At 30.2% G+C, this 25,376-nt stretch overlaps 8 protein-coding genes across 8 annotated transcripts; 4 read left to right on the forward strand and 4 right to left on the reverse strand.

Moving 5' to 3' along the window:
* Positions 1–4,504: 4,504 nt before the first annotated feature.
* On the forward strand, positions 4,505–5,599 carry GO595_010431 (CK1 family protein kinase; the record flags this gene model as incomplete). The annotated part of the gene is made up of 1 exon (XM_067913109.1): positions 4,505–5,599. One exon carries the CDS (start codon positions 4,505–4,507, stop codon positions 5,597–5,599), a length of 1,095 nt encoding a protein of 364 aa, XP_067769169.1.
* A 1,381-nt stretch (positions 5,600–6,980) lies between these two features.
* Positions 6,981–7,550, forward strand: GO595_010432 (ribosomal protein L6; the record flags this gene model as incomplete). Its single annotated transcript, XM_067913110.1, has 1 exon — positions 6,981–7,550. One exon carries the CDS (start codon positions 6,981–6,983, stop codon positions 7,548–7,550), a length of 570 nt encoding a protein of 189 aa, XP_067769170.1.
* A 418-nt stretch (positions 7,551–7,968) lies between these two features.
* Positions 7,969–8,385, reverse strand: GO595_010433 (histone H3.2; the record flags this gene model as incomplete). Its single annotated transcript, XM_067913111.1, has 1 exon — positions 7,969–8,385. One exon carries the CDS (start codon positions 8,383–8,385, stop codon positions 7,969–7,971), a length of 417 nt encoding a protein of 138 aa, XP_067769171.1.
* Positions 8,386–11,893: 3,508 nt separating this feature from the next.
* On the reverse strand, positions 11,894–14,248 carry GO595_010434 (uncharacterized protein; the record flags this gene model as incomplete). The annotated part of the gene is made up of 1 exon (XM_067913112.1): positions 11,894–14,248. The coding sequence occupies one exon, from the start codon at positions 14,246–14,248 to the stop codon at positions 11,894–11,896; it is 2,355 nt and encodes a 784-aa protein (XP_067769172.1).
* Positions 14,249–16,010: 1,762 nt separating this feature from the next.
* Positions 16,011–17,390, reverse strand: GO595_010435 (MBOAT family protein; the record flags this gene model as incomplete). Its single annotated transcript, XM_067913114.1, has 1 exon — positions 16,011–17,390. One exon carries the CDS (start codon positions 17,388–17,390, stop codon positions 16,011–16,013), a length of 1,380 nt encoding a protein of 459 aa, XP_067769173.1.
* A 529-nt stretch (positions 17,391–17,919) lies between these two features.
* On the reverse strand, positions 17,920–19,317 carry GO595_010436 (kinase-like protein; the record flags this gene model as incomplete). The annotated part of the gene is made up of 1 exon (XM_067913115.1): positions 17,920–19,317. One exon carries the CDS (start codon positions 19,315–19,317, stop codon positions 17,920–17,922), a length of 1,398 nt encoding a protein of 465 aa, XP_067769174.1.
* A 1,037-nt stretch (positions 19,318–20,354) lies between these two features.
* Positions 20,355–21,413, forward strand: GO595_010437 (XPG I-region family protein; the record flags this gene model as incomplete). Its single annotated transcript, XM_067913116.1, has 1 exon — positions 20,355–21,413. The coding sequence occupies one exon, from the start codon at positions 20,355–20,357 to the stop codon at positions 21,411–21,413; it is 1,059 nt and encodes a 352-aa protein (XP_067769175.1).
* Positions 21,414–21,627: 214 nt separating this feature from the next.
* Positions 21,628–22,920, forward strand: GO595_010438 (tRNA 4-thiouridine(8) synthase ThiI; the record flags this gene model as incomplete). The annotated part of the gene is made up of 1 exon (XM_067913117.1): positions 21,628–22,920. The coding sequence occupies one exon, from the start codon at positions 21,628–21,630 to the stop codon at positions 22,918–22,920; it is 1,293 nt and encodes a 430-aa protein (XP_067769176.1).
* Positions 22,921–25,376: the final 2,456 nt, after the last annotated feature.

Raw genomic sequence — 25,376 nt, forward strand, 5'->3', positions numbered from 1 at the left:
TTATTTCAACGTTAATATTCGATCGAATTCATATTACTAAAAATTTCGAAGAAGAAACTAATCAAAGATTAATAACAAAAATATTATTGAAACCAAAATTATTTAAATCATTAAATAAAGTATTTAAGACATTCAGTATTAATAATCCAAATACAATTAAATCAAGTTTAAATCGAGTGTCAAATTCAACAAATTCATTAAATGGGGTTTTGTTTGAATTAAAATCGAAATCTTTATGGGATCCATTAGCGCCATTTTATCAAATTAATAAAACGTTATCGAAATATTCGAAATATATCAAAAAATATCCAAATGAATTAATGCCATTTAAAGAATTCATTAAAGAACCATTTGGATTAGATTTAATATCATTGTTAACTTCGCCAACACTTTTAGCGATTGAATATTATATACTTTTAAGTAAAAACTCACAAGAAACAAATCAATTAATATTAAATTTACTTATTAATGCATCACAAAATACACAAAAAAATAATTCAGCTATAAATAATGAAATTATAAAAATTGATTCAATTGAAGAATTAATTAATTATATTAAAAATAACAACAATTTCGAAAATATTTTATACCAAAAATTCGAATTTAAATCTTATCAACCAAAGTCATTCATCGATTTAATTAATGAACTTGGAACTATTGGACAAATTGCGCTTTCCAAAATGAACATAACTAATTCACAATCCAAAACAAACAATAACACAAACAAAACTGAAAATAATAATAAAATGTTAAATCTTAAAGCGAAAATTATGCAAAACTTTAATTCCAAATTACAAACATTTGAAAAAGATAATGAAAATGAATTTGATGAAACTAATGATTTAACAACAAATGAAACTGATAAAGAAACTTGTTGCATTTGTCGATCCATCAATCAAGAAGATGAAATATTATGTTATCCAATTTATGTATATAATTCACGTGTTCCATTTGATAACGATGTTTATCTTAATAACACTATTGCGTGTTCTCCATGTTTCACTATATGTACACATTTAGCACATAAAGAATGTTTATGTGAAAACAATCAATGTCCAATTGATAGATACATTCGTAATATGTTTTTGCCTAAACTTGATGATCGAAATGATTTAAGTAATCCAATAATTACTGAAATAACAAATTCATTTAAAGAAAATATTTCACAATTCATTAAATGCGAATACATAATTGCATCGTTAAGTAGTTTGATAATTATTTATGAGTTACGATTACGTGCGAATCCTTTTGTATTAAATAATCGAAAATATTATTTATTAGCACGAAATTTATATTTAAACTTAAAAACAATTTACTTAAATAACCAAAACGAATTTGTTGATAATGAAAAGTCGAATATTTATCATTTTGTATTTAATGTAATTAAAGACGAAAATAAATTTAATGAAATTGTTAATGAAATCGCAACAAAACTTAAAGGCAAAGAATTAAATTTGTTTTTACGTCAAGTGAAAATTTTCGAATATTTCGTATTAGGAAAGAATTATAACAATGAAACATTCAATGATTGGAAATTAATTTTAACAAATGAAAACCTTTGTAATTATTACAACTTCGATTTCGATGGAAATGAATATGAATTCGAACCATTTAAGTTAATGAAGTTACCAAAGAATTATTTGCATTTCGCGAAAGAGCCGTATAACTTTTCGAGACAAATATCAGCAAACGACGAAATTTATTTCATCAATTTAGAAAATGGTATCATAGTAAATCGAAACCAATTACTTCTGTCGTTGTCTTTATTACATGAACAGATATATGTATTAATGGCTTTAAACGTGAAGCACTCAGAGATTCAGTTGTTGGTGAAGACTAATGATATGAAATTAATCGCATGCAATTTGCCTTCTCTTTATGTGGACTTTTTGGGTAACGAAGGAATCGGATTCGAAAATGGATTCGAACTGTTCTTGTCGGATGAAAGACTGGAAAAATTAACTGACGAATTTTTGTCTGGTGAAATATTGCAACATTTGATCAGGTAATATTTGAATAAAGATAAATATGTAATTTTTCATAAATTATTGGATTTACTCTTTCTTTGTGATATTTGTTATTTTAAAATTGTTTTTGAATTATAATAAATTACTTTTGGATCTTATAACAAATAAACCGAAATATCGCAATAATTATTACGAATAATCAAATGATTTTTGAAATATTTTTACATTTGAAATTTTTTCGCTAATCGTTTTCGCCATGAACCGCCCTCTCAAAAAGTGAAGAAATATTTTCCGAAGAGTCTGTCTAAAATTTCCTGAAAAACCCGCCAAACAATATCTCAATAAAACAACATCTCTCTTCCTTCATTTCATCATCACTTATACATTCTTATTTCTTCATTCATTCCATCATCACTTATACATTCTTATTCCCTCAATTATCATAATTTCATCTCCATCATTTAGATTATCATATTATCATTATTGAACTTCCAGAAAATTCGTTTTAAAATATTTTTTTTTGTTGTTATTACTCATTTTTTTTGGACATGTTTGCATAAAATGCCCAAAACAATGACAGATGCTACATTGATATGATTTTGTGGTTTTTGGCTTTCCTCCAAGAACCACATTTTTAGAGAGATGTTTTGGAAATTGCCCTTTCCTTGCAAGTGCAGATGGCATTCCAATGTTCACCTGTTTTTTGATGATTTCTGCTTTTTCAAAAAAATCATCAAAAAGTTGTGAAACCTTTTGATTTTGATGAGCAAGAGAAGCCAAAGGCGATATTTTTGCCATTATTGAAGTATAATCTTATTTCTCATTGTTCTTCATATCCTCAATAATATCGACTTTGGTTTGTTCAGCAGAAGGGATGTCTCTGAGATACCTATTGAGAATATGCTTTAATTCAATTTCATTAATTGTCATCAAAATATGATGACAAGGAATTGAAAATTCCGGTGCTCTATTGCGGAGAATACACCAACAACAAACTGTGGGTTCATAAATATCAATTTGTGCCTTTAAATACTCATCAGTCAGTGTATTTGCAGATATGTCTCCAATCATATTTTTGTCTTCTTTCTTTATAAGCGGGATATGTGCAAAATGATTGTTTAATGAGTGACTTATCGATTGGACAATTAAAACGTGTGCGAGATTATTTAAGCTCTCTATTGATTAGATGAAAGTCATCTGTGAAAATTAATAATTCGTTTTATAGCGAGAAAAAATATTTTCTACACGTGATGTATTTATACATTTTTCAGATACTTTTTGAAGAGCCAAATCTAATGGAAGCCAGTGCTCTCTAAGCTTAATTAAATTTGATAATAGATCTCTTCCATTTGATCTATTTTTTTTACATTTATTCTAAAGCAAATTTATAAAAACTCCACAATAATCCATATTCAATCTCATTTTGAAAAACATTTGCATGATTTCCATATCATGAAGAGTTTCAAGGTTTCGTTGGATGTGGACCAAACAAAATCCAATGATAGATTATGGATAGATTACTTTTACAGAATTGAATTGTGCTATGCATCTGTCCATGGTAATTACTCGAATTGGTTTCTTGGTGAAATCGCAACAATCTCTAAAAAAGAGAGTGAGACCTTCTTGAGTTTTTACTTTAATGAACCCATACGATAGGATTTGGGTTTTGTTATCTGGATCAATAGTAACCATTACGATCAATGGAAGATCGTAAATATTAAGCCCAGATGTATCATCAACATTTACAATATCATTCCAATATGAAGATGATGATACTTTTAAATGAATAGCTGTTAATGAATAAAAATTACCATCATTATCCTTATGCAAAATATATTTAAATTCTTTAAACGTTTGTGATTTATTAATTAATGAGTCTAAATTTTCGGTTTTTTGTTCGTGAATAACATCTCTTCGAATATTGTAAAAAATATTTGAATTTATTGTGACATTTAAATTTGAACATATAATTCCTGGTGGAACCAATTAATTGTTGATCGCGTATTTTTATAATTGTAGTGGAATCCATTAAGTTCCTATGAGCTAAATGACAATCCACATCTAATGGACGTGAATGTTTTAATTTTGATTCAATTTTATCAAAAGAACATAATATTATCGATTATTATCTTCATGAAAACCAATTTTGAATCACAACAAATTGAACCGGATCTTCTTCCATGGAAAGTACAACAGAAAACATAATTTCTATTTTTATTATGCGTTTGAGATGCAGAATAAGGAATGCCAATGTTTCTTGTAATTTATGTGATAAATTGTGTAATAGTTAAATACTGTTTGTATGGAAAAAATGTCATCTTGATCTGTGAGCATTCTTCAATAATTCGTTCCATTACCTTCTTTAAAAATAACCGTCAATTTTCTGAAAATATTTCTCCACTTTTTGAGAGGACAATCATGGCGAAAACGATTACCCAAATTTTTTTCGGAAGCAAAACTTTTTCTGTTATTTACATTTTTATCCAAAAGTGACAGCTATTTCACAACATAAAAATATCGGAGTGCCCTAATATCAAATGAGCTTGGTTGGTACATCCCAAATCCAACCTTTTGATATTATCAATAATTATCGGGTAATTAAGATGATTGCAAATGGGGGATTTGGCTCTGTTTTTTTCGTTCGAGAAAATGGATCAAATCAACCATTTGCAATGAAAATCGAAAAAACTAACAGACGAACATCACAATTTGACATCGAATATTCGGTTCTTAGACAAATTCAAGGTAGTCTTTATTTTCCCAAGCTATATTCACACGGATCTTTTCATCAAAATAATTATATTGTGATGGAATTACTTGGACCATCACTTTCCAGACTCATGTCATCATTACCCAACAATAGATATTCCATTTCCACCACCTTAAGGCTTGGAATGGAAATGGTATGTATGCTTCGTGAATTCCATTCTCGTGGTTTTGTCCACCGTGACATTAAACCATCAAATTTCCTTGTTCGATACAAAAACCCCACGCCACTTTGTCTTATAGATTTTGGTCTTGCCAAAAGATTTATCAATCCCTCCACTGGCAAACCGCATCAACAAAACACAGTTTCCTGTTTTATTGGCACTGCTAAATACTCTTCTCTGAACGCGCACAAAAAGGTTGATCTTGGACCACGTGATGATATGATATCATGGTTTCACACAATGATTGAAATGCTTAACGGGGAACTTCCATGGAACAATGCGCATGACAAAGAAGGTATAATGAAGATGAAAGAAGCAATATCTCCCGCGGAACTCACGAAAAACGCACCAAAAGAATTTGAGAACATTATTTTGTCACTTTTGCAGCTTAATTATGAAGATTTACCTGATTACGACATGATTCTGCTAGAATTAAGCCAAGCATTAAGGGACATTGGGAAAGAATCTTCAGATCCTTATGATTGGGAGAAATTAAGTGAAATTGAAATTAATTCGATCTTCCAATATCCATGTTCAAGAAGACCAAGTGATGTTTATGACTATAGTAATACACAGATAAGAACTCCGAAATACTTTGTGAAAGAGGAAAATAAGGAAACGTTTTTGTTGGCAAATGAAGATGATGACAGCTTTTTCGGCAATGATCCGAAATGTTGTTTTGATTGTTGTAATATTGATTAAATGTTATTATGTGTGTTTAAACACTTTAACTTGAATTATAGTGATGGGTAACCGTCGGTATCGGTACCCTATCGGCATTGTCACTTTTGGTACTTGTAAGGAACCTTTGGAAGACTTTTCTCTTATAGAATAGGATAAAAATATATTATTTTATTTCACATACTTTTCGTATTTTTTGTTTGATAGAACTATTTTCTGCAATATCAATTTTTTTGAAAGATATTTTTATTTGATCGAAAAAAAAATTCTGAGATGGTTCTCAGAAATTGGTAACGATGGCAATTTTATAAAACTTTTTGAATGAATGTAAACCATGTAAATTATTTTGCGCTATTTTTGATGGATATGGCCAATCCACATTTGGAAATTCCTGATTGCTTGGAGTCGCCGGCTAGCCGATGCCCATTTGGGAAACTATCTAATAACAACCCAGTGCGAACCGAATGTTTTTTAAAAAAAATTTTCGATTTATTCATCACTAAAAAGGAATCTGTTTTCATTGAAATAAGATGACAGAAATAATTTCATTGAAACAAAACGGTTTTAAAAATTTTTAAATTCAAATATCTTATTAATTATCATCAAACCAATTCCTTTTTAAATTATGATCTAAATTTTAGTTTTACGTGTTTTTCAGATCCTTCAATTCCAGAAGACGTTTAATCACTTGACTTTTTGTTAATTTTGGCAATCAAGAAATGGCTAATTAATATTTTTATGATTTGTTTTCAAATATAAAGGTTTTAGAAGATTATCTAAAATATCACAAGACAGATTTTTTATTTAGGCTTGATATCTCTAAAAACAAAAAACATTGAGGTATTTCAAAAATGGTCTTATGAATTCCTCTAATTTTCATATATATTATTCTCCATCCTATGCTGGTAATTTTGGTATTAGTAGCATTTCCTGACATTAATTTCGCATATTTCCATTTGTTTTTTTTTGTTTTATTTTTTTATTATGATTATCAATCTTTGATAGGAGGAATGTTCAAATGACATATGTATTGAGTTGGCCATGGAGGACATCCTTCAATTGTTGTTCCTTTATATACTTATAACGTGTTAAATTTATCATAACTATATGAAAACAATGTTATGGCATAAATTGCTGGAACATTTGAAAAAACATTTAATCCAAATGATGGCACCTTCTCTCCATAGTAATATATGCGTTCAAGAGTTTTACAATGATCATGCATAATCTCCAAATGTATAACTGAAGAAAGAACTATAATTTGTATTAATGAAATACAATATTGAAATGCAATTGCTGAAACAGAAGATGGAATTACAATATTTGTTAACTTTCTTTTGTTACAGACTAATCAAACAAGCATAGTCAAATTTAACGGTTTTGGTCAAGGCTCCTTTTTTCGATGCCACGTCCAGTTCTCCATCAAGATCACCTCAAAATTGAGGATGATGTTACAATTACAATTAAATCAGGTATTGTAACAGTTACAGGACCACGCGGAACCCTTACTCGCGATCTTTCTCATCTTAAACTCGACATTGAATATAATGCTGAAGAAAAAACTGTTTTAGCTCGTTGCTGGTTCGGAAATCGTAAGCTTGTTGCTCGCATTGGTACACTCTTCGGCCATATCAAAAATATGGTTACAGGTGTAACAAAAGGCTATCGCTACAAGATGAGGTTTGTCACAGCTCACTTCCCAATCAAACACTCTATTAGTGACAATAAAGATTCTTTCAGCTTTACTCACTTCATGGGTCAACGTGAAAAGAAATCAGTCACTGCTCCAGAAGGTGTTAAGATCATGGACAGCCCTAACCAAAAGGAAGAAATCTGGATTGAAGGCAATGATATTGATAAGGTATCATTAGTTTGCGCTCAAATCCATCAACACACACATATCCACAACAAAGATCTTCGTAAGTTCCTCGATGGTATCTACATTTCCGAAAAAACACATATCGTTGAGTAAAGGAACAGATCTTCCTTAAAAATTGAGCAAGTTTTAGGTTAACATTCCTCATAAAATACTTGTGTTTTGATATATTTCAAAGTTCCTTTAATTATATTATGAAACGTTTACATTTCTGAAAGTATTTGAAATGTATAATTAATTTTTAATATCTTACAACCACTAAATCATCCTTAGAACAAGTTCAAAAAAGTATTAACCAATGGAGTAGAAGCTTATTTTTGCTCCACCCACACTTTAAGGCATTGCATTTTTATATCTTCACTTCTTAATAAATTATTTCAATTAGTTTATGTGAAATTTATTTAGACTAAAAATTCATTTCCTGTAACAGATTCAAATACAAAAGAAAATTATAAAAAAAAAATTGATTTTATAAAATAGAAGTTATTTATTTACACTGTTTAGTTTAAAAGCTTTAATTGCGTTCACCACGGATTCTTTGGGCAAGTTGCACATCACGTTCCATAATTGTAACACGGTTTGCATGAATTGCACAAAGGTTAGTATCTTCAAAAAGACCAACAAGATAAGCTTCAGAAGCTTCTTGAAGAGCTGCAATAGCTGATGATTGGAAACGAAGATCACCACGGAATCCAGATGCGATTTCACGAACAAGACGTTGGAATGGAAGCTTACGGATTAAAAGATCTGTGCTCTTTTGATATTTACGGATTTCACGAAGAGCAACTGTACCTGGTCTGAAACGATGTTGCTTCTTAGCACCTTGTGAATCAACAACTGGTGTTGACTTACGAGCTGCCTTAGCACCGAGTGACTTACGTGGAGTCTTACCACCAGTAGATTTACGAGCTGTTTGTTTTGTACGAGCCATTTTTTTTATGATTTCAAAACAGTTTTCATTTAGGCGGTATAACTTTTGAAATAATTTTTTGTCATTTTAGTACTTATTAAAATTAAATTAAAAATTGTTTTGATTCATATTTTAAAAAGCTGGTATAAAATGACATTTCTTATATCTTGAAAAGAGCGGGGCTTTGCAACAACCTAAACTTTGAAATATTTCTTTATTACAAAAAATATCTCAAGATTGCCATAGTTTTTTTTTTTTTTTTTTTTAAAAAAAAGACAGATCAAAGATTATCTAATAAAATATTGCATAATTAATATGAAATTTAAAAAAAATTATTATTTTTTTTATTCTAAAACTTACTTATCAGCTTATAATCCTTTTTTATAATAAAAATAACGGAAATAATAAAAATCAAATTCATTTATTAGAGGTATAAAATAATACTGACCTCCTGCCTAAAAGACATTCAGATTTTTTGTGTTAAAAGTGTACAATTTTTAGTTACCAGTAAAAAAACATGAAATAAGCTGGTGGTTAAACACATTATTCTACTATAACTACAGCTGTCCTTACAAAACTTTGTCGTGGTCGGACAAGGACTTAAAAGCATTGAGCCCATAAGAAAAGTGACATTTCTAGTGCACCCCAAAATATGTAACTAAATAGTAAATCACTTCAGATCATTAAGTTATCGCACATAATAATAACTGTCACTAAATATTAAATCACTTCAAATCATTAAGTTATCGCACATAATAATAACTGTCACTAAATAGTAAATCACTTCAAATCATTAAGTTATCGCACATAATAATAACTGTCACTAAATATTAAATCACTTCAAATCATTAAGTTATCGCACATAATAATAACTGTCACTAAATAGTAAATCACTTCAAATCATTAAGTTATCGCACATAATAATAACTGTCACTAAATATTAAATCACTTCAAATCATTAAGTTATCGCACATAATAATAACTGTCACTAAATAGTAAATCACTTCAAATCATTAAGTTATCGCACATAATAATAACTGTCACTAAATATTAAATCACTTCAAATCATTAAGTTATCGCACATAATAATAACTGTCACTAAATATTAAATCACTTCAAATCATTAAGTTATCGCACATAATAATAACTGTCACTAAATAGTAAATCACTTCAAATCATTAAGTTATCGCACATAATAATAACTGTCACTAAATATTAAATCACTTCAAATCATTAAGTTATCGCACATAATAATAACTGTCACTAAATAGTAAATCACTTCAAATCATTAAGTTATCGCACATAATAATAACTGTCACTAAATATTAAATCACTTCAAATCATTAAGTTATCGCACATAATAATAACTGTCACTAAATATTAAATCACTTCAAATCATTAAGTTATCGCACATAATAATAACTGTCACTAAATAGTAAATCACTTCAAATCATTAAGTTATCGCACATAATAATAACTGTCACTAAATATTAAATCACTTCAAATCATTAAGTTATCACACATAATAATAACTGTCACTAAATAGTAAATCACTTCAAATCATTAAGTTATCGCACATAATAATAACTGTCACTAAATATTAAATCACTTCAAATCATTAAGTTATCACACATAATAATAACTGTCACTAAATAGTAAATCACTTCAAATCATTAAGTTATCGCACATAATAATAACTGTCACTAAATATTAAATCACTTCAAATCATTAAGTTATCACACATAATAATAACTGTCACTAAATAGTAAATCACTTCAAATCATTAAGTTATCGCACATAATAATAACTGTCACTAAATATTAAATCACTTCAAATCATTAAGTTATCGCACATAATAATAACTGTCACTAAATATTAAATCACTTCAAATCATTAAGTTATCGCACATAATAATAACTGTCACTAAATATTAAATCACTTCAAATCATTAAGTTATCGCACATAATAATAACTGTCACTAAATAGTAAATCACTTCAAATCATTAAGTTATCACAACTAATAATAAATATCACTAAATACTACATCACTTCAAATCATTAAGTTATCACACATAATAATAACTGTCACTAAATAGTAAATCACTTCAAATCATTAAGTTATCGCACATAATAATAACTGTCACTAAATAGTAAATCACTTCAAATCATTAAGTTATCGCACATAATAATAACTGTCACTAAATATTAAATCACTTCAAATCATTAAGTTATCGCACATAATAATAACTGTCACTAAATATTAAATCACTTCAAATCATTAAGTTATCACACATAATAATAACTGTCACTAAATAGTAAATCACTTCAAATCATTAAGTTATCGCACATAATAATAACTGTCACTAAATATTAAATCACTTCAAATCATTAAGTTATCACACATAATAATAACTGTCACTAAATAGTAAATCACTTCAAATCATTAAGTTATCGCACATAATAATAACTGTCACTAAATATTAAATCACTTCAAATCATTAAGTTATCACACATAATAATAACTGTCACTAAATAGTAAATCACTTCAAATCATTAAGTTATCGCACATAATAATAACTGTCACTAAATATTAAATCACTTCAAATCATTAAGTTATCACACATAATAATAACTGTCACTAAATAGTAAATCACTTCAAATCATTAAGTTATCGCACATAATAATAACTGTCACTAAATATTAAATCACTTCAAATCATTAAGTTATCGCACATAATAATAACTGTCACTAAATATTAAATCACTTCAAATCATTAAGTTATCACACATAATAATAACTGTCACTAAATATTAAATCACTTCAAATCATTAAGTTATCGCACATAATAATAACTGTCACTAAATATTAAATCACTTCAAATCATTAAGTTATCACATAATAATAACTGTCACTAAATAGTAAATCACTTCAAATCATTAAGTTATCGCACATAATAATAACTGTCACTAAATATTAAATCACTTCAAATCATTAAGTTATCGCACATAATAATAACTGTCACTAAATATTAAATCACTTCAAATCATTAAGTTATCGCACATAATAATAACTGTCACTAAATAGTAAATCACTTCAAATCATTAAGTTATCGCACATAATAATAACTGTCACTAAATAGTAAATCACTTCAAATCATTAAGTTATCGCACATAATAATAACTGTCACTAAATAGTAAATCACTTCAAATCATTAAGTTATCGCACATAATAATAACTGTCACTAAATATTAAATCACTTCAAATCATTAAGTTATCGCACATAATAATAACTGTCACTAAATAGTAAATCACTTCAAATCATTAAGTTATCACACATAATAATAACTGTCACTAAATAGTAAATCACTTCAAATCATTAAGTTATCGCACATAATAATAACTGTCACTAAATATTAAATCACTTCAAATCATTAAGTTATCGCACATAATAATAACTGTCACTAAATAGTAAATCACTTCAAATCATTAAGTTATCACACATAATAATAACTGTACAGTTTCATATTTACTATTCATTTCTTATCGCTTCTATCAGTTTGTCGATGCTGAACATCGTCTGCGCGTCAGCGATGTTATTCTCCGCCGTGTGGTACTGCATCTGGTCCACCTTCAGCCCTTCGCACTCTTCCTCATCTCCGCTCAATATGTCGTTCTCTCCGACCGCCAGCGAACTTCTTGAGCCCTTCTTCGAGAACGCGGAGTACAGCGACTTCACTTCGTCCTGGTAATACTGCGACGCGAGCGCATCACTTTCGAAGTCTCTAAGCGAATCAATTTGCTTCCGGCCTTTGATTCGATTATCGCCTGGAGATTGGAATTCATTGGTGAACATTGGCTTCTTATCATTCTTCGAATCGTTTCTTGGCGATAGTATTGACTTATCTTGGAACATACTTTCGCTATTATTCTTATTCATTAACACGAAACGTCCGATCTTATTTTGCAATGAGCTGTCTGACATTCGAGTTCTTGATGGCGATAATACAAATGGAACAATATGTTGTTGATTAAATGTGTTTTGTGGCTTCTTTGGCATCACTGAGTTATTGTTGTTTTTGCCTTGATGAAAGAGCTGGCGTTGCTCTGAACCTATCTCTTGGAATTGTTCATAAAGTGACTTCTCGGATGAGTTCGATGACTCGAAGAACGTTAACGCGCGGTTACGTGGAGAAAACGGTCGCACATCGGACCCCCTCTTGGTGAAGTTCACTTGTGGTTGCTGCGGCGGTTTTCGTGCCGCTGGTGAATTTGGCAATTCGGCAAAGAAACTGAAGGCGCGGGTCTTCCGGTTGTTGCTCATCGGGAGTCTTATAGGACTTTCATCGTCATCAGATGTCTCTAGAGATGATATCTTAGGTTGAAAAGATCCAAATTTTCCAACAGAATCAGATGATGATGAAGATTGTAAAGAAGAAAGTTTTTGTTGGTTTGTATCATCAATTGGTGATAAAGAAGATATTTTCTCATTGTTTTCATCGTAATCTTCTTCTTCATCTTCTTGATCAGATGTCGAATTGAGTTTTGGTGGCATTTTCAAATTACCAAAATTAGGTGGCTGTGGATCACTAATTTCAAATGTGTTCGGTACTTCAACACTTTTCATATCAAATGATGATACTTTCCGTGTTGGCTGTAATATGTTACTTAAACTTAAAGATGAGACTTCATCAGGAGTTGGAGTAAATACCGGTATCGAGCTTTGCGCACTTAATGGCTTAAATCCTGGAATTGGTATTCGAGATTTTGAATCAATGTAATTAGCAGATGATTTTCGTTCAATGTTCATTTGAGAAATAGGTCTTTTCTCACTGGGTGAAAATGGCCCTTGTTGTAATGATGAAATAGGTTGAACTTCGTGTGGTGAGATTGGCTTCATTTCATTTGAAGGTTTTGGCTTATCTTCATTTGGTGTGATAGGGTGAACTTCACTTGCCAAAATTGGCTTAAGTTTGTTCGATCCAAATGAACTGGTTTCGCTTGACGAAATTGAGTTGACTTCGCTAGACGATGTTGAATTGGATTCAAGTGTAGGAATTGGCTTAAGTATGGCAGATGATATTGGTGATACTTCTCCTGAAGAAGCCGACTTTAATCCAAAATCAAACGGTACACTTTTGATTTCATTCGATGAATTGTCAATGGAAGAAGCTTTCTTGATTTCGGGTTCTTTTATCTTTTCGTCAGTTTGTTCTTTGGGTATAGCCTTTATTGGAATTTCGGTTTTTTCTACTGCAGGAGTTTGTTCTTTTGCTACAGTGTTCTTTATCGGACTTTGTTTTTCTTCTGCTGGAGGAGTTTGCTCTTTCATTTCAGTATTCTTTAATAAATTTTCGTTTTTATCTTGTGAAGGACTTTCCTTTTCTTCAGTGTTCTTCTTCGGACTTTCTTCTTTTTCTGATGGTGAAGTTGGCTCTTTTACTACGGTATTCTTTTTAGGACTTTCATTTTTTTCTGATGAATGACTATTTTTATGAGGACTACTTTTAGTAGGTGAACTTGTTGACGAAACATCTCCTAATATTGATAGCCGGGCCTTTTCTCTTGCAAACTTTATGATTTTGCCAGAAAGGTCATAGTCATCTATGTCAGTGGTGACCGTTTCTTCTGGCGGTTCTATTGATTTGTCACCGTTTATTAACTTATTGTATTTTTCGATTACATCATTTGATGTTAAAAATCTTTCCACAAATTTCCTGTCAATTTTCAAAGGGGGCCCTCTTACCGATAACTTATCGAGGAACACAGTGAACTCCTCGTTGTTTACGCCGATGAAGTCGTACTCCAATTCAGTAATTCTTCTGTTATCTAATAAAGCGTTAATTAAAAGATCGAAGAAATATTTTGTATATTTATATCCTAACATTGATAAAGAACGTAAAGATCTATTATCAGATAAAGAATTAAATAGAGAAGAAGCTTCAGCCTCTTGAATTTCACCATTATTTATCGATATATTCATCCAATTTAAATATTTAGATTTAACTATATATTTAGCAATGCTATAAACAGATTGTGCATTTAGTTTTAAGCAATTAAAAACAGATAAACGCTTTAAATTAGGGAACTTTCGAATGAATTTAGTGAATTGTTGATTAATACGATTTCCATCCCAATTTAAGTTTATAATATTGATCGGATTTAAAATAAGCATATCTTCATAAAAGTCATCCCAAGTATATGATGCAAATGTTGAATTGTTTAAGGATAATGTGATTGGATTCTTTAATTGTTCAAATAACTTTAACATTTCGATTAAACGCGCCTCTTTCCATTTAATTTCGTTAACTATAATCTCTTGAAGATTTTCGGGTAATATAATTTTTTCATCTAAAGGTATATTTGCTTGATTATTGGATAAATTAAGAGTCTTAAGATTTGGGAAATGATTTATGTTACAAAAGACGACTGAAATATCAATGGTATAACCCGATATTGTTAATGATTCGAGTTCTTTCGAGATGGGATAAAACGCATCAAATTTTATGTCGCGTGAATTCACTAGTGAAAATGACTTTATCGGCTTCGATGGATTCAACTGAGAAATAAATTCATTAAATTGAGTGCCATGGAATGTGTTTGTAAATGAGACTGAATTAAAGGAATTGATACTGATGATTGTGGATAAAAATCGGATTAAAAGTGGATTTAATGGAACATCAATACATGAGAAATTTTGTATCGATTTGGAGATAATTAAATCGGATGGTACTTGCCCAATGTTAATCTTGGAAGAAAAGATGATTGTGTTGATCGTTTTCGTGAATTTTAAAAATGTGATGATTATACTTAACAAACTGTCGGAAATAGAAATGTCGATTTTTAACGCAGTGATTTGCTTGAACCCATAAATACAATCAAAAAAGGTTTCGAGATCATTTGCGACTTCTTCAAAAAACGAAAGTGCTAACGTTCGCTCTTCGGATTGGAAAAAATGTTTGTAACGCTTCATGGATTCGTTTGTAACATATTTTACTTTGCTAGTAATGATATTGCAAAAGCGATAGAATGGATTAAACGGAATATTGTTATCAAAATCTAAATCATTTTGAAAACTGAAAATTGGTAATTCTTGTTCTTTTAGAAATGAAAACAAATGGGTTTTAACTATACGACCAATTTTGTTATATTCTTTATGGAATATTTCGAATTTTTCTTCTGTAAATCTGAAAATTATTGATTTATGTGATGAAAAAGAGGTAGTTAATAAAGAAGTCCAAGCAATTTTCCTTGGAGTTCCATATTTTACCTTTTTGTTCCGTTGGAGAATAAAAATACCTGTGGTAGCCAATAAGATTTGCTTTTTATCTTTTTTGTTCTTAGTATTAATTTTATCAAACTTCAAACAAACAAGCGGCTCTTCAAGTTCTGTATCAACATATTGTTGATATATTGCAAGAATTTTTTGATCAATTAGAGAAAGCATTTTCGCTCGTTTGAGGGAGGTTTAACGGTTATATATATTCAAAATTTATGAACTCATTCAATATTAAATGCTGTGCGTTTTTCGGTTGTCTACGATACGCAAATCAGCGTTAGAAGAAAAAAAACAAAACAATAAAACAAGCCAAAAAACATCAAAAATAATGAATTATCAAAATCAAAGATTAAATTCTAAATTTATTTATTCATTCATTCTTCTTTTTTGGTATATCTTTTTTTTCATCTTCCTTTTTGTTTTTTGGTTTTATTACTAATGACAAAATGTACATTATAATGCAATTTGAAAATGTTATAATGGTTCCTAAATAACCATTTGACTTTCTGACAAAGAAAAATGCATCTGCTGTTCGATACCACCATGTTGATGTTGCATTAAACATAGACATCCATATCCAAAACCTATAAATTATTCGTATTGGCAAAGGCGAATTATTCGCAACATCGCCAAACATTTGATGGATTAACGAATCTGCTTTTTGTGATGCAACCATTTCAGGTAATAATAGGTAATAAACCGGATTAAACCCATGCCACATTGCAGATACGGCAAATACTGTAGGATTTGCTACCCAATATGGACATCCATGATCAAGTAATGGATACAATAAATATCGCTTCCAAAAGATATGAGCCGAATGATTCCAACGCTGAAGCCATGTGGCTACTGTATCACTAGCAAGAACATCAAAAACGGTAAGATTGGAAATATCATCGATTTCACAAAGACCTGATTCACCTGCTCCTGTTTCATATATTCCGGCTTCTACAGATTGCCAAGCAACAAAATATCGAATAGTATGGAAAAATGTGCAGAAAATAGTTAGAAGTAAACGAATTACAACTGGCGAATTAACATAAAATGGTTTGCTATAAAATGAAATTGGTGTTATTTTCATGGCAACAATCGTAAGGATGACCCATAAAGGAATGGAGTAAAAACGTTTTTTGGCATAACTATGTGAAATTGAATCATCCGATACATGAGGACGAGTTCCAGTCTCTAGAATGTATTCATGGATTTTATAGTTGAAATGTGGTCCTGAAGTAGCTCCAAATGGTGTAAAGACATACGATATCCATTCAATTAAATTCATTTTTTTGTCAAGAGCCACTCGTTCATGGAATGGCCGAAGCTTTTCTCCTTTCTTTAGCTTACGCCCATGGTAAAGATCTAATGTTGTTGACATAATTTTTTGAAACATGATTAATGTACAGCTATTTACCATCCATTTCCAACCCTTTGCTATATTAACCATACAATATATGTTAGCACCTGAACTAAAGATAAAACTATAAATTATTGTGATAATTGGATTTAATTCAAGCATGAAATATGTTGAAATTGCCATTGCAAGTGGAATTAAAAATTCAACACCGAACATTGCAATAGCCAAAGATACTCCGAAAATCGCATGGAACCACAAATTTGCATTTCTTGATAATTTTGGTAATAAATATCGTGAAATTGGATACAACAAAACATCTGCAACAACATTAATAAGCATTGATCCGAACGTTTGGACCAATGCAGCGAGAGTGCCAAAAAAAGGCCGAGATGAGCTCATGTGAACTTTTGAGAACAAAACTCCGCTCATTGATGTAAAACTCTGAAAATTGAATTCGTGTCAGATTGACATGTCAAATTGGCAAAATTGGGAAAATTCGTTTATCTTCGCACACGACAAAGCGAAAAGAGAATTAACAATACAATTTACTATGAAGTATTCGTTCTTACATTGGTCGTTTTAATATTTACTTTAACAAAGAAATAAATGGAAAAATTACGTTTGGGAAAATAAACGGTTTCGTCATAATGAAAAAAACAACTTCAGATTCAACGCAAATTTGTCTGAAAATTTGAGAATCGATGCGACCGATAGCTATGAATTATCGACGATTTGAAATGACTTTTTTTTGAAATTGGTGAACAAAATAATCATTGTAACTATCAATGCATTCATGACAATAGCATTGCTATTATTTCATCGAAAATGCAAAACAAAAGCATTTTCGTTTCATCGAATGTGTATTAAAGCGAATGCTCTTCATGTTATAAAAATTAAATTTCTTTATCTTCTGCATTACAATGCAGTTTCATGATTTCTTTTTCATTTCCCGCAGCACTTCTTTGTTCTTCTCAGACAGCGCAGCTATGTTTGTGCAGCACCACTCGTCTGGTTTATCTCTGTTTTTGGTTTCGGTCCGTAACTCCTCGAAATCGTTTGTTGAAATATTTATATTTTTATACGCGTTAGCAAAATATGATAAATCAGTGATGTCCTTTAGCTCAGGTATGAAAGGCGCTTCCGAGTTATAAATCGAATCGAAGTTTATATTCTTGAAGATTTTGGAGTCCTTTAATTCGTTAATTTCAGGCCTTGTTTCTGGGTTTAATTGTAGTAATTTGTTCACAAATTGTTTATATTCATCACTAATTTCGACATCATTTGGCCAACTAAATTCACCTTTTACAATATTAGAAAATATTTGTGATTCATTGTCTCCCATAAATGGCGGTTCCCCAATAACTAATTCATAAGCTATAACTCCTACTGACCACCAATCAGTAGCATTAGAATATTCCCCTTTCAACAAGCTTTCAGGGGCTATGTAGTACGGAGTTCCAATGATTCTCTTGTTTAGATTTTCATTATGCTGTAAATTTGTTGTGTTTTGGCTTGAAAACCTGAACAGAAACGACCGTTTAAACTCGCGTTGCTCCGCCCCAACTTTACTCAAACCGAAATCTGTCAGCTGTAAGTGACCTGTTGTAGACAAAAGTGTGTTTGCTGGTTTTAAGTCGCAATGAACTACACCTAAGGAATGCAAGTAATCAACAGCTATGATTAACTCGGCGAGATAAAATATCGCAATGTCTTCTTCTAGGTTTCCGACAGACTCTAAAAGTGAAAATAAATCTCCTCCACACGCAAAATTCATAACAAAGAAAATGGTGGAACCAGCTCGAAATGACCAATAAAGTGATACTATTGATGGATGATTTGCTCGACACATAATCTCTCGTTCAGTATCTAAAAAATTATCATCGGCATGAAATGTATCGGTTAAAATGGCTTTGAGAGCATAGATATCACCAGTTTGCTTACGAGAACATAGAAATACTGATCCAAATGCACCACGTGAAATTGGTGCAATTATCTCAAAATCGCCCAAACGAGGTGGTGGTAATGGAGGCATTAAATATCCATCAATTAGATTAGGAGAATCTTCGCAGTCAATAGATTCAACTGCTTTTTGAGAATAAACAATAACTTTTTTCATAAGATTATGGCGCCGGCGAATAAGATCAGATAAATGCGGTGAAACATTGATTTGTCCATCATTAATACTTTTTATGAATTTTTCTGATAAATATAATGATAATTTTGATGTAAAAGTGGAACCATTAATTAATTGATCAATTGATTTTTTGATTTCTGGTGGCGATGACTCCAAAATTGATTGATTCAGTTGCTGCCACTCGAGTTTCATGGAATGGCATTTAAGACAACATTTGATATGTGTTTCAAAATTTGATGAAATTATTGGACATTCACAAATTCTACAAATTGGTTTGTCAGTCTTTGTAGGAGAAACAAAAGTTAATGATATGCTTTTAGAAACATCTGATTTTTTATGTGTTCTTTTAAAATATCGTGGAGTTCTTTGAGGAGTTAAAGTTTTATTTTCAAGCTGGAACAGAATTTGCTTGCTATTTTGAGGAAAAGGATAAAGAGCATGCTTAAATTTTAAAATTAAAAATAAGAATTGTAATCTTGTTTGTGTTTCTATCTCATTTCCTGTGTTATTATTACCCCATGTAAACGAATCTACAATACCTTCAATCGTTTTTTCAAGATCATGAGGTTGTGCTTCTTCAAGAAGATTTATATAATAATTAAATTTATATTTGTTATTTAATTCTAGTGACACAGAAGAGTTAAATTCAGACAAGAGTGATAAACCCCATTCTTTTGTACTTTCAAGATATAAAGTCTTGTCTAAAACTGTATTCCCTTCATCCAACATTTGCACGTTTAATAAATCCAAGCACCTCACAACTTGGAAGAGAAAAAGCTTTTCTTTAATTTGGCTAATAACCATTTAAATATGATTAATCATTAATATTAGTGAGACTTGCATAATTTAAATACTGTTAATTAAAGATGTATAAATTAATATCAATTTGATCAATTTAAATCTGGGTCGTCAATTTATACTAGCATTTCAAAAATGTTTTCTAAATTGTTTACCTTTGTGATGATTGTTCAGTAGGTTAGCAAAGCAAATTAGCATAATAAGAATTAAAATTTTCAAAAAAAAAAACATTATGACATATGTGCATAAATAAGTAACGTGATAGACACAATTCAGATAAAATAAAAAATTTATTGATGAATAGTGTTGTCTTCATGCTAGATGTGTTCCATTTTTGGATGGCCCAATTCATTGAATTAATACGATGAAAAAGCAAAGAAAAAAGCCGCCGTTACAACTTCAGGCATTTTTTCAAACCCCAAAAAGGAAATATGGGTATAAAAGCACTCCTCCCATTTCTCGAAAAAGTAACACATTCTGTTCACATGTCTCAATTTTCTGGAATGACTCTAGCTGTTGATGGTTTCACATGGATGTATAAAGCCGCTTATTCATGTTCAGAAGAGTTATACCATAATCCTGCAACTCCAAAAATATTGAATTTCTGTGTTAAGAGGATAAAATCACTTCAAGCTCTTGGTATCAAACTTTTTTTTGTATTTGATGGCAGACCTCTTCCCGCGAAGTACGAAACCAATGAAGGTAGAAGACAAATCAAGGAAAATGCCTCGAATCATATTCAACAAGCTCTCAAATCACGCTCACCAGGTGATATTACCAACTATTATAATCAGGCAATTTCAATCAAATTCGAAACTGTTCAAACAGTACTTAATTATCTTCGATCACAGCAAATTCCATTCGTTGTTGCACCTTATGAAGCTGATGCGCAACTTACATTTTTAGTTAACAATGGAATTGCCCAAGGCGTCTTAACAGAAGACTCTGATATGATTGCGCATTTTTCGCCCATTACATTGCTTAAACTTAATGATCAAATGTATGCAGATTGTATTCGTATTGACGAAGTTCTTCAAGAACTCCAAATGTCACGCGATGAGTTCCTTACGTTTTGCATTCTTTGCGGATGTGATTATACACCGCATATTAGAATGGTCGGACCAAAGACAGCATATGAACTTGTCAAACAATATCAAACGATTGGACAAATTTTAAGAGTATTACGTAGTTCCCCACGCTATGGGGTCCCAAGTGAATATGAAAAATACTTTAGAAGAGCATTTATAACATTCAAGCATCAAATGGTGTATAACATGTTCACTAAAACATTGACACCACTTGAGCCAATTAATGAATTCCCCGAATACATTGGGCCGATGATACCTAATGACGTGCTGCAAAAGCATGTGATGGGGCTTATTGACCCAAATCATGAAGGAATTAACGAAAATCAACAAGGAACAATTATAGGGCAAACGATGTTACAAGAAAGTGGAAATGGGGTTTATTTAAGCCCAAGATTAACATAAGTGACACATTGTTAAAAGTCTATATTAAATAATTATTTAATAATTTTTTTCTTATATGAACAGAACCTAAAATATTCATAAATAAACCAATGATGCCTAATGACAACAAAAATACTCTTTTGCGAATTTGCAACAACAGAAGAATTTGGATTGAAAGCTTTACAAATCTTGATTTTCTAAACGTTCGCTTCCAATTGGTCGTACATAATTCATCATGGAAAAAGAAGACGCAAAAAAAGAAGCAAAGCCAACAACTGAAGAGGACGACAAAAAGACTTTCATTCTTTATCACCCTCATGAACTTTGGTTAAAAGGAAAGAACCGAAATCATTTCTTAAATATAATGAAAGATAACATCGCAAAACAACTCAAAGCTGGCGGTGTTAAATCCGCAAAAGTCAATGGTGCATATTTGGAAATATATGTTAGTTGTGATCCTGAAGAAGAAGAAAAGGTTATTGAAATTTCCAAAAAAGTTTTTGGTGTTGCTAACTTTAGCCGTTATTACAAGTGCGCACTTGATATTGATGTGTTAAAGTCCACTATTTTAGAAAAATTCAAATTGTATCACCAACAGCATAATGTCAAAAGCTTTAAGGTTGAAACCAAGCGACAGTACAAGAAATTCCCATTGAATTCTATGCAAATTTCAAGTCAGGTTGGTGGTGCTGTTTTTGAAAGTCTCAAAATTCCTGTTGATGTTAAAAATCCCGAAACGACCATATATATTGAAGTCAAAACAAATTGCATCCATTTCTTTTACGAAAAGATACCTGGTGCAAAAGGTCTTCCTGTTAAATCGTCAGGTGGTACAGTTATGCTTCTTAGTGGAGGCTTTGATTCCCCTGTTGCTTCATGGATGGCTCTTAGTCGAGGGTGCTCTCTTACTTATGTTCACTTCCATTCAGCTCCATTCGGAGAGTGGAAATCATCAATATCGAAAATTCGTCAAATCGTTCAAACTCTATCGGCTTGGGGTGGCCCAACGAAATTTTATGCGGTTCCAATTGGAGAACTCCAGCGCCAAATCGCTACTGATGCACCAGAAAGGTTTAGAGTAACTTTATATCGCCGCTTAATGTTTCGTGTTGCGAAAAAGATTGGAGAAAAACATAAATGTTTATCTTTAACTACAGGTGATAACCTTGGACAGGTTGCATCTCAAACTATGGAGAGCATGACTGCGATCCAAGCTGCTATTTCACCTTTTTTGGTAATGCGTCCTCTTATTGGATTTTCAAAAGAACAGATTTTAAAGAAAGCAAGAAAAATTGGAACACATGACATTTCAGTGCTTCCTGGAGGTGATTGTTGTTCACACATGCTTCCAAAACGAGTTGTTACCCAACCAACAATTGAAGATACAGATTTAGCAGAATCAAAATTAGATATAGATAAAATGGTTGAAACAGCAATTGCAAACGCTAAGTTAATGGATATTAACGAGCCATGGAATGTAGATGAAACAGAAGAAGTTGCAGCATGTCCATTCACATATCAAGAATAAAGGTTTTAACAAATCGCCACTTTTCTATCGTCTTGATATGACCAATTATCCTCTGTATTTCCACTTTTTGAATATTTTGCATGCCATTGAAAAAAAACGGCACTTTTGGAGAAATCAATCAATTCTTACTTCCATTTGTGCTTTTCTGAATAAAAGTGCAAATTTTTTGAACGTTTATAATATTTATGTTGGAGAGAAATAAGAATCAACGAAAATTAAATTGTTTTAAACATAAATAATAACACATCATCAGATATGGGAGGAAATCACGAAGATGTGAACAATGAATTTAACAATTTGATGACTGAAAATGATAACCGATGGATTTGATATTTCAAAATAATATTTGGAAATTCTTCAAATTATTTCAAACAGCACTTATGATCGCATCTTATTATGGTAAGACCGAAATAGTTAAACTATTTCTTAAACAAAAAGAAATTGATATAAATACTAAAAATATTTCTTTATTTAGTTTAATGTTTGATTTAATATAAATAAATAAACGGTTTTACCGATACCCTTTTTTGCTTTTGGCACATGCGTTTAGCAATTTCATTGAATGTTAACCTCCGTTGTAATGCATAGAAATTTTTTTGTTCTCATAAACTTCAGTTATAAACAAATGGAACCACTAACAGAGCTAAATCAAATAATATTTAATTTAACTGAAGAAAATATTGAGGAATCAGCTCAACAAACAGTAAAATTATTTGATTCGAATTTACCATATTCATTTAATTTTGTAATAAGTAATTTTGTTTATTCCGCATTTTTTGCTCAAAAGAATACAAGCGATATGTATTTAAGCTATTTAGAATTAATTCGAATTAAGGAAGAAGAAATAAACAAAAATATGGCCAATATCATTAAAATTTTTACCAAATACATAACACAAATCACAAGTAATGAAACAAATTATCTAATTGAGAAAATGAATGAAAGATCTCTAATCGATGAAGATGTTATCAATCATATTTCAACTCATTACTTCGATCATAGAAAATCTAAAAAGTCTAAAGAATCATATCATACTAATTCTTTATCAGAATATTATTTTAATGAAAATTATGATGAACTTTCAAAAAATGATTGGGAACTTCATAAGCATTATATTAAAGAAGGACATAATCCAAATGAAATTGCGAAAACAATTCGAAATGATGAAATCGAAAAACTCCAAGAAATATCATCACAAAATAATTTTAATTTTAATCAATTTATTGAATCATCACTTTATGAAAGATGTTCATTTATTAATACAGAAAATGTTATATTAATTGATTATGCAGCATTCTTTTCTTCTGTTAAATGTTTCAAATTTTTATTAATGAATAACGCAATTGTAAAGAATACAGGAAAATATGCAGTTGCAGGTGGAAATGAAGAAATCATTCATTTATGTGAACAAAATCATTCATCATTTTTCGGTTCATGTGAAGCAGCAATTAAATTTCATCGAAATGATATTTTTAAATATATTTATGAAAATAAATTAGAATCAGATTTAAATGAAAGAAAGATTGAGGAATTTATGTGTTTATGTGTTGAATATGGGAATTATAAAATTCTTTCTTTTTTAGAAGAGAAAGGATATGAAATTAAAGATTCCATTATTAATGAATCAGCAAAAAATGGAAATATATATCTTGTTAAAAAGTTTCTCCAAAGTAATAAGCCCCCAAATGATATTTTGATGAGTTCTTCTGAATCAGGAAATTATGAACTATTGAAATATATTCTTGAGATTAAAGGAATTGATATTAATGCTAAAGATATTTATTTGTTGAATCTAAAATTTATTTTAATAATTTTATATTTCAAAATAATATTTGGAAATTATTTAAATTATTTAAAACAGCACTTATATTAGCATCTTATTATGGTCATACAGAAATAGTTCAATTACTTCTTGAACAAGAAGGAATTGATATTAATGCTAAAAATATTTATTTGTTTTATTTAATATTTATTTTAATAATTTTATATTTCAAAATAATATTTGGAAATTATTTAAATTATTTAATACAGCACTTATAATAGCATCTTCAAATGGTCATACAGAAATCGTTAAATTACTTCTTGAACAAGTAGGAATTGACATCAATGCTAAAACTATTTATTTGTTTTATTTAACATTTGTTATAATAATTTCTTATTTCAAAGTAATATTTGGAAATCATTTAAATTATTTCAAACAGCACTTATGAATGCATCTTATGAAGGTCATACAGAAATAGTTAAATTACTTCTTGAACAAGAAGGAATTGATATTAATGCTAAAAATATTTATTTGTTTTATTTGAAATTTATTTTTATAATTTAATATTTCAAAATAATATTTGGAAATTATTTAAATTATTTAAAACAGCACTTATATTAGCATCTTATTATGGTCATACAGAAATAGTTAAATTACTTCTTGAACAAGAAAAAATTGATATCAATGCTAAAGA

The sequence above is a fragment of the Histomonas meleagridis genome (assembly GCF_020186115.1).
Source record: "Histomonas meleagridis strain 2922-C6/04-10x chromosome Unknown scaffold_61, whole genome shotgun sequence".
NCBI lineage: Eukaryota > Parabasalia > Tritrichomonadida > Dientamoebidae > Histomonas > Histomonas meleagridis.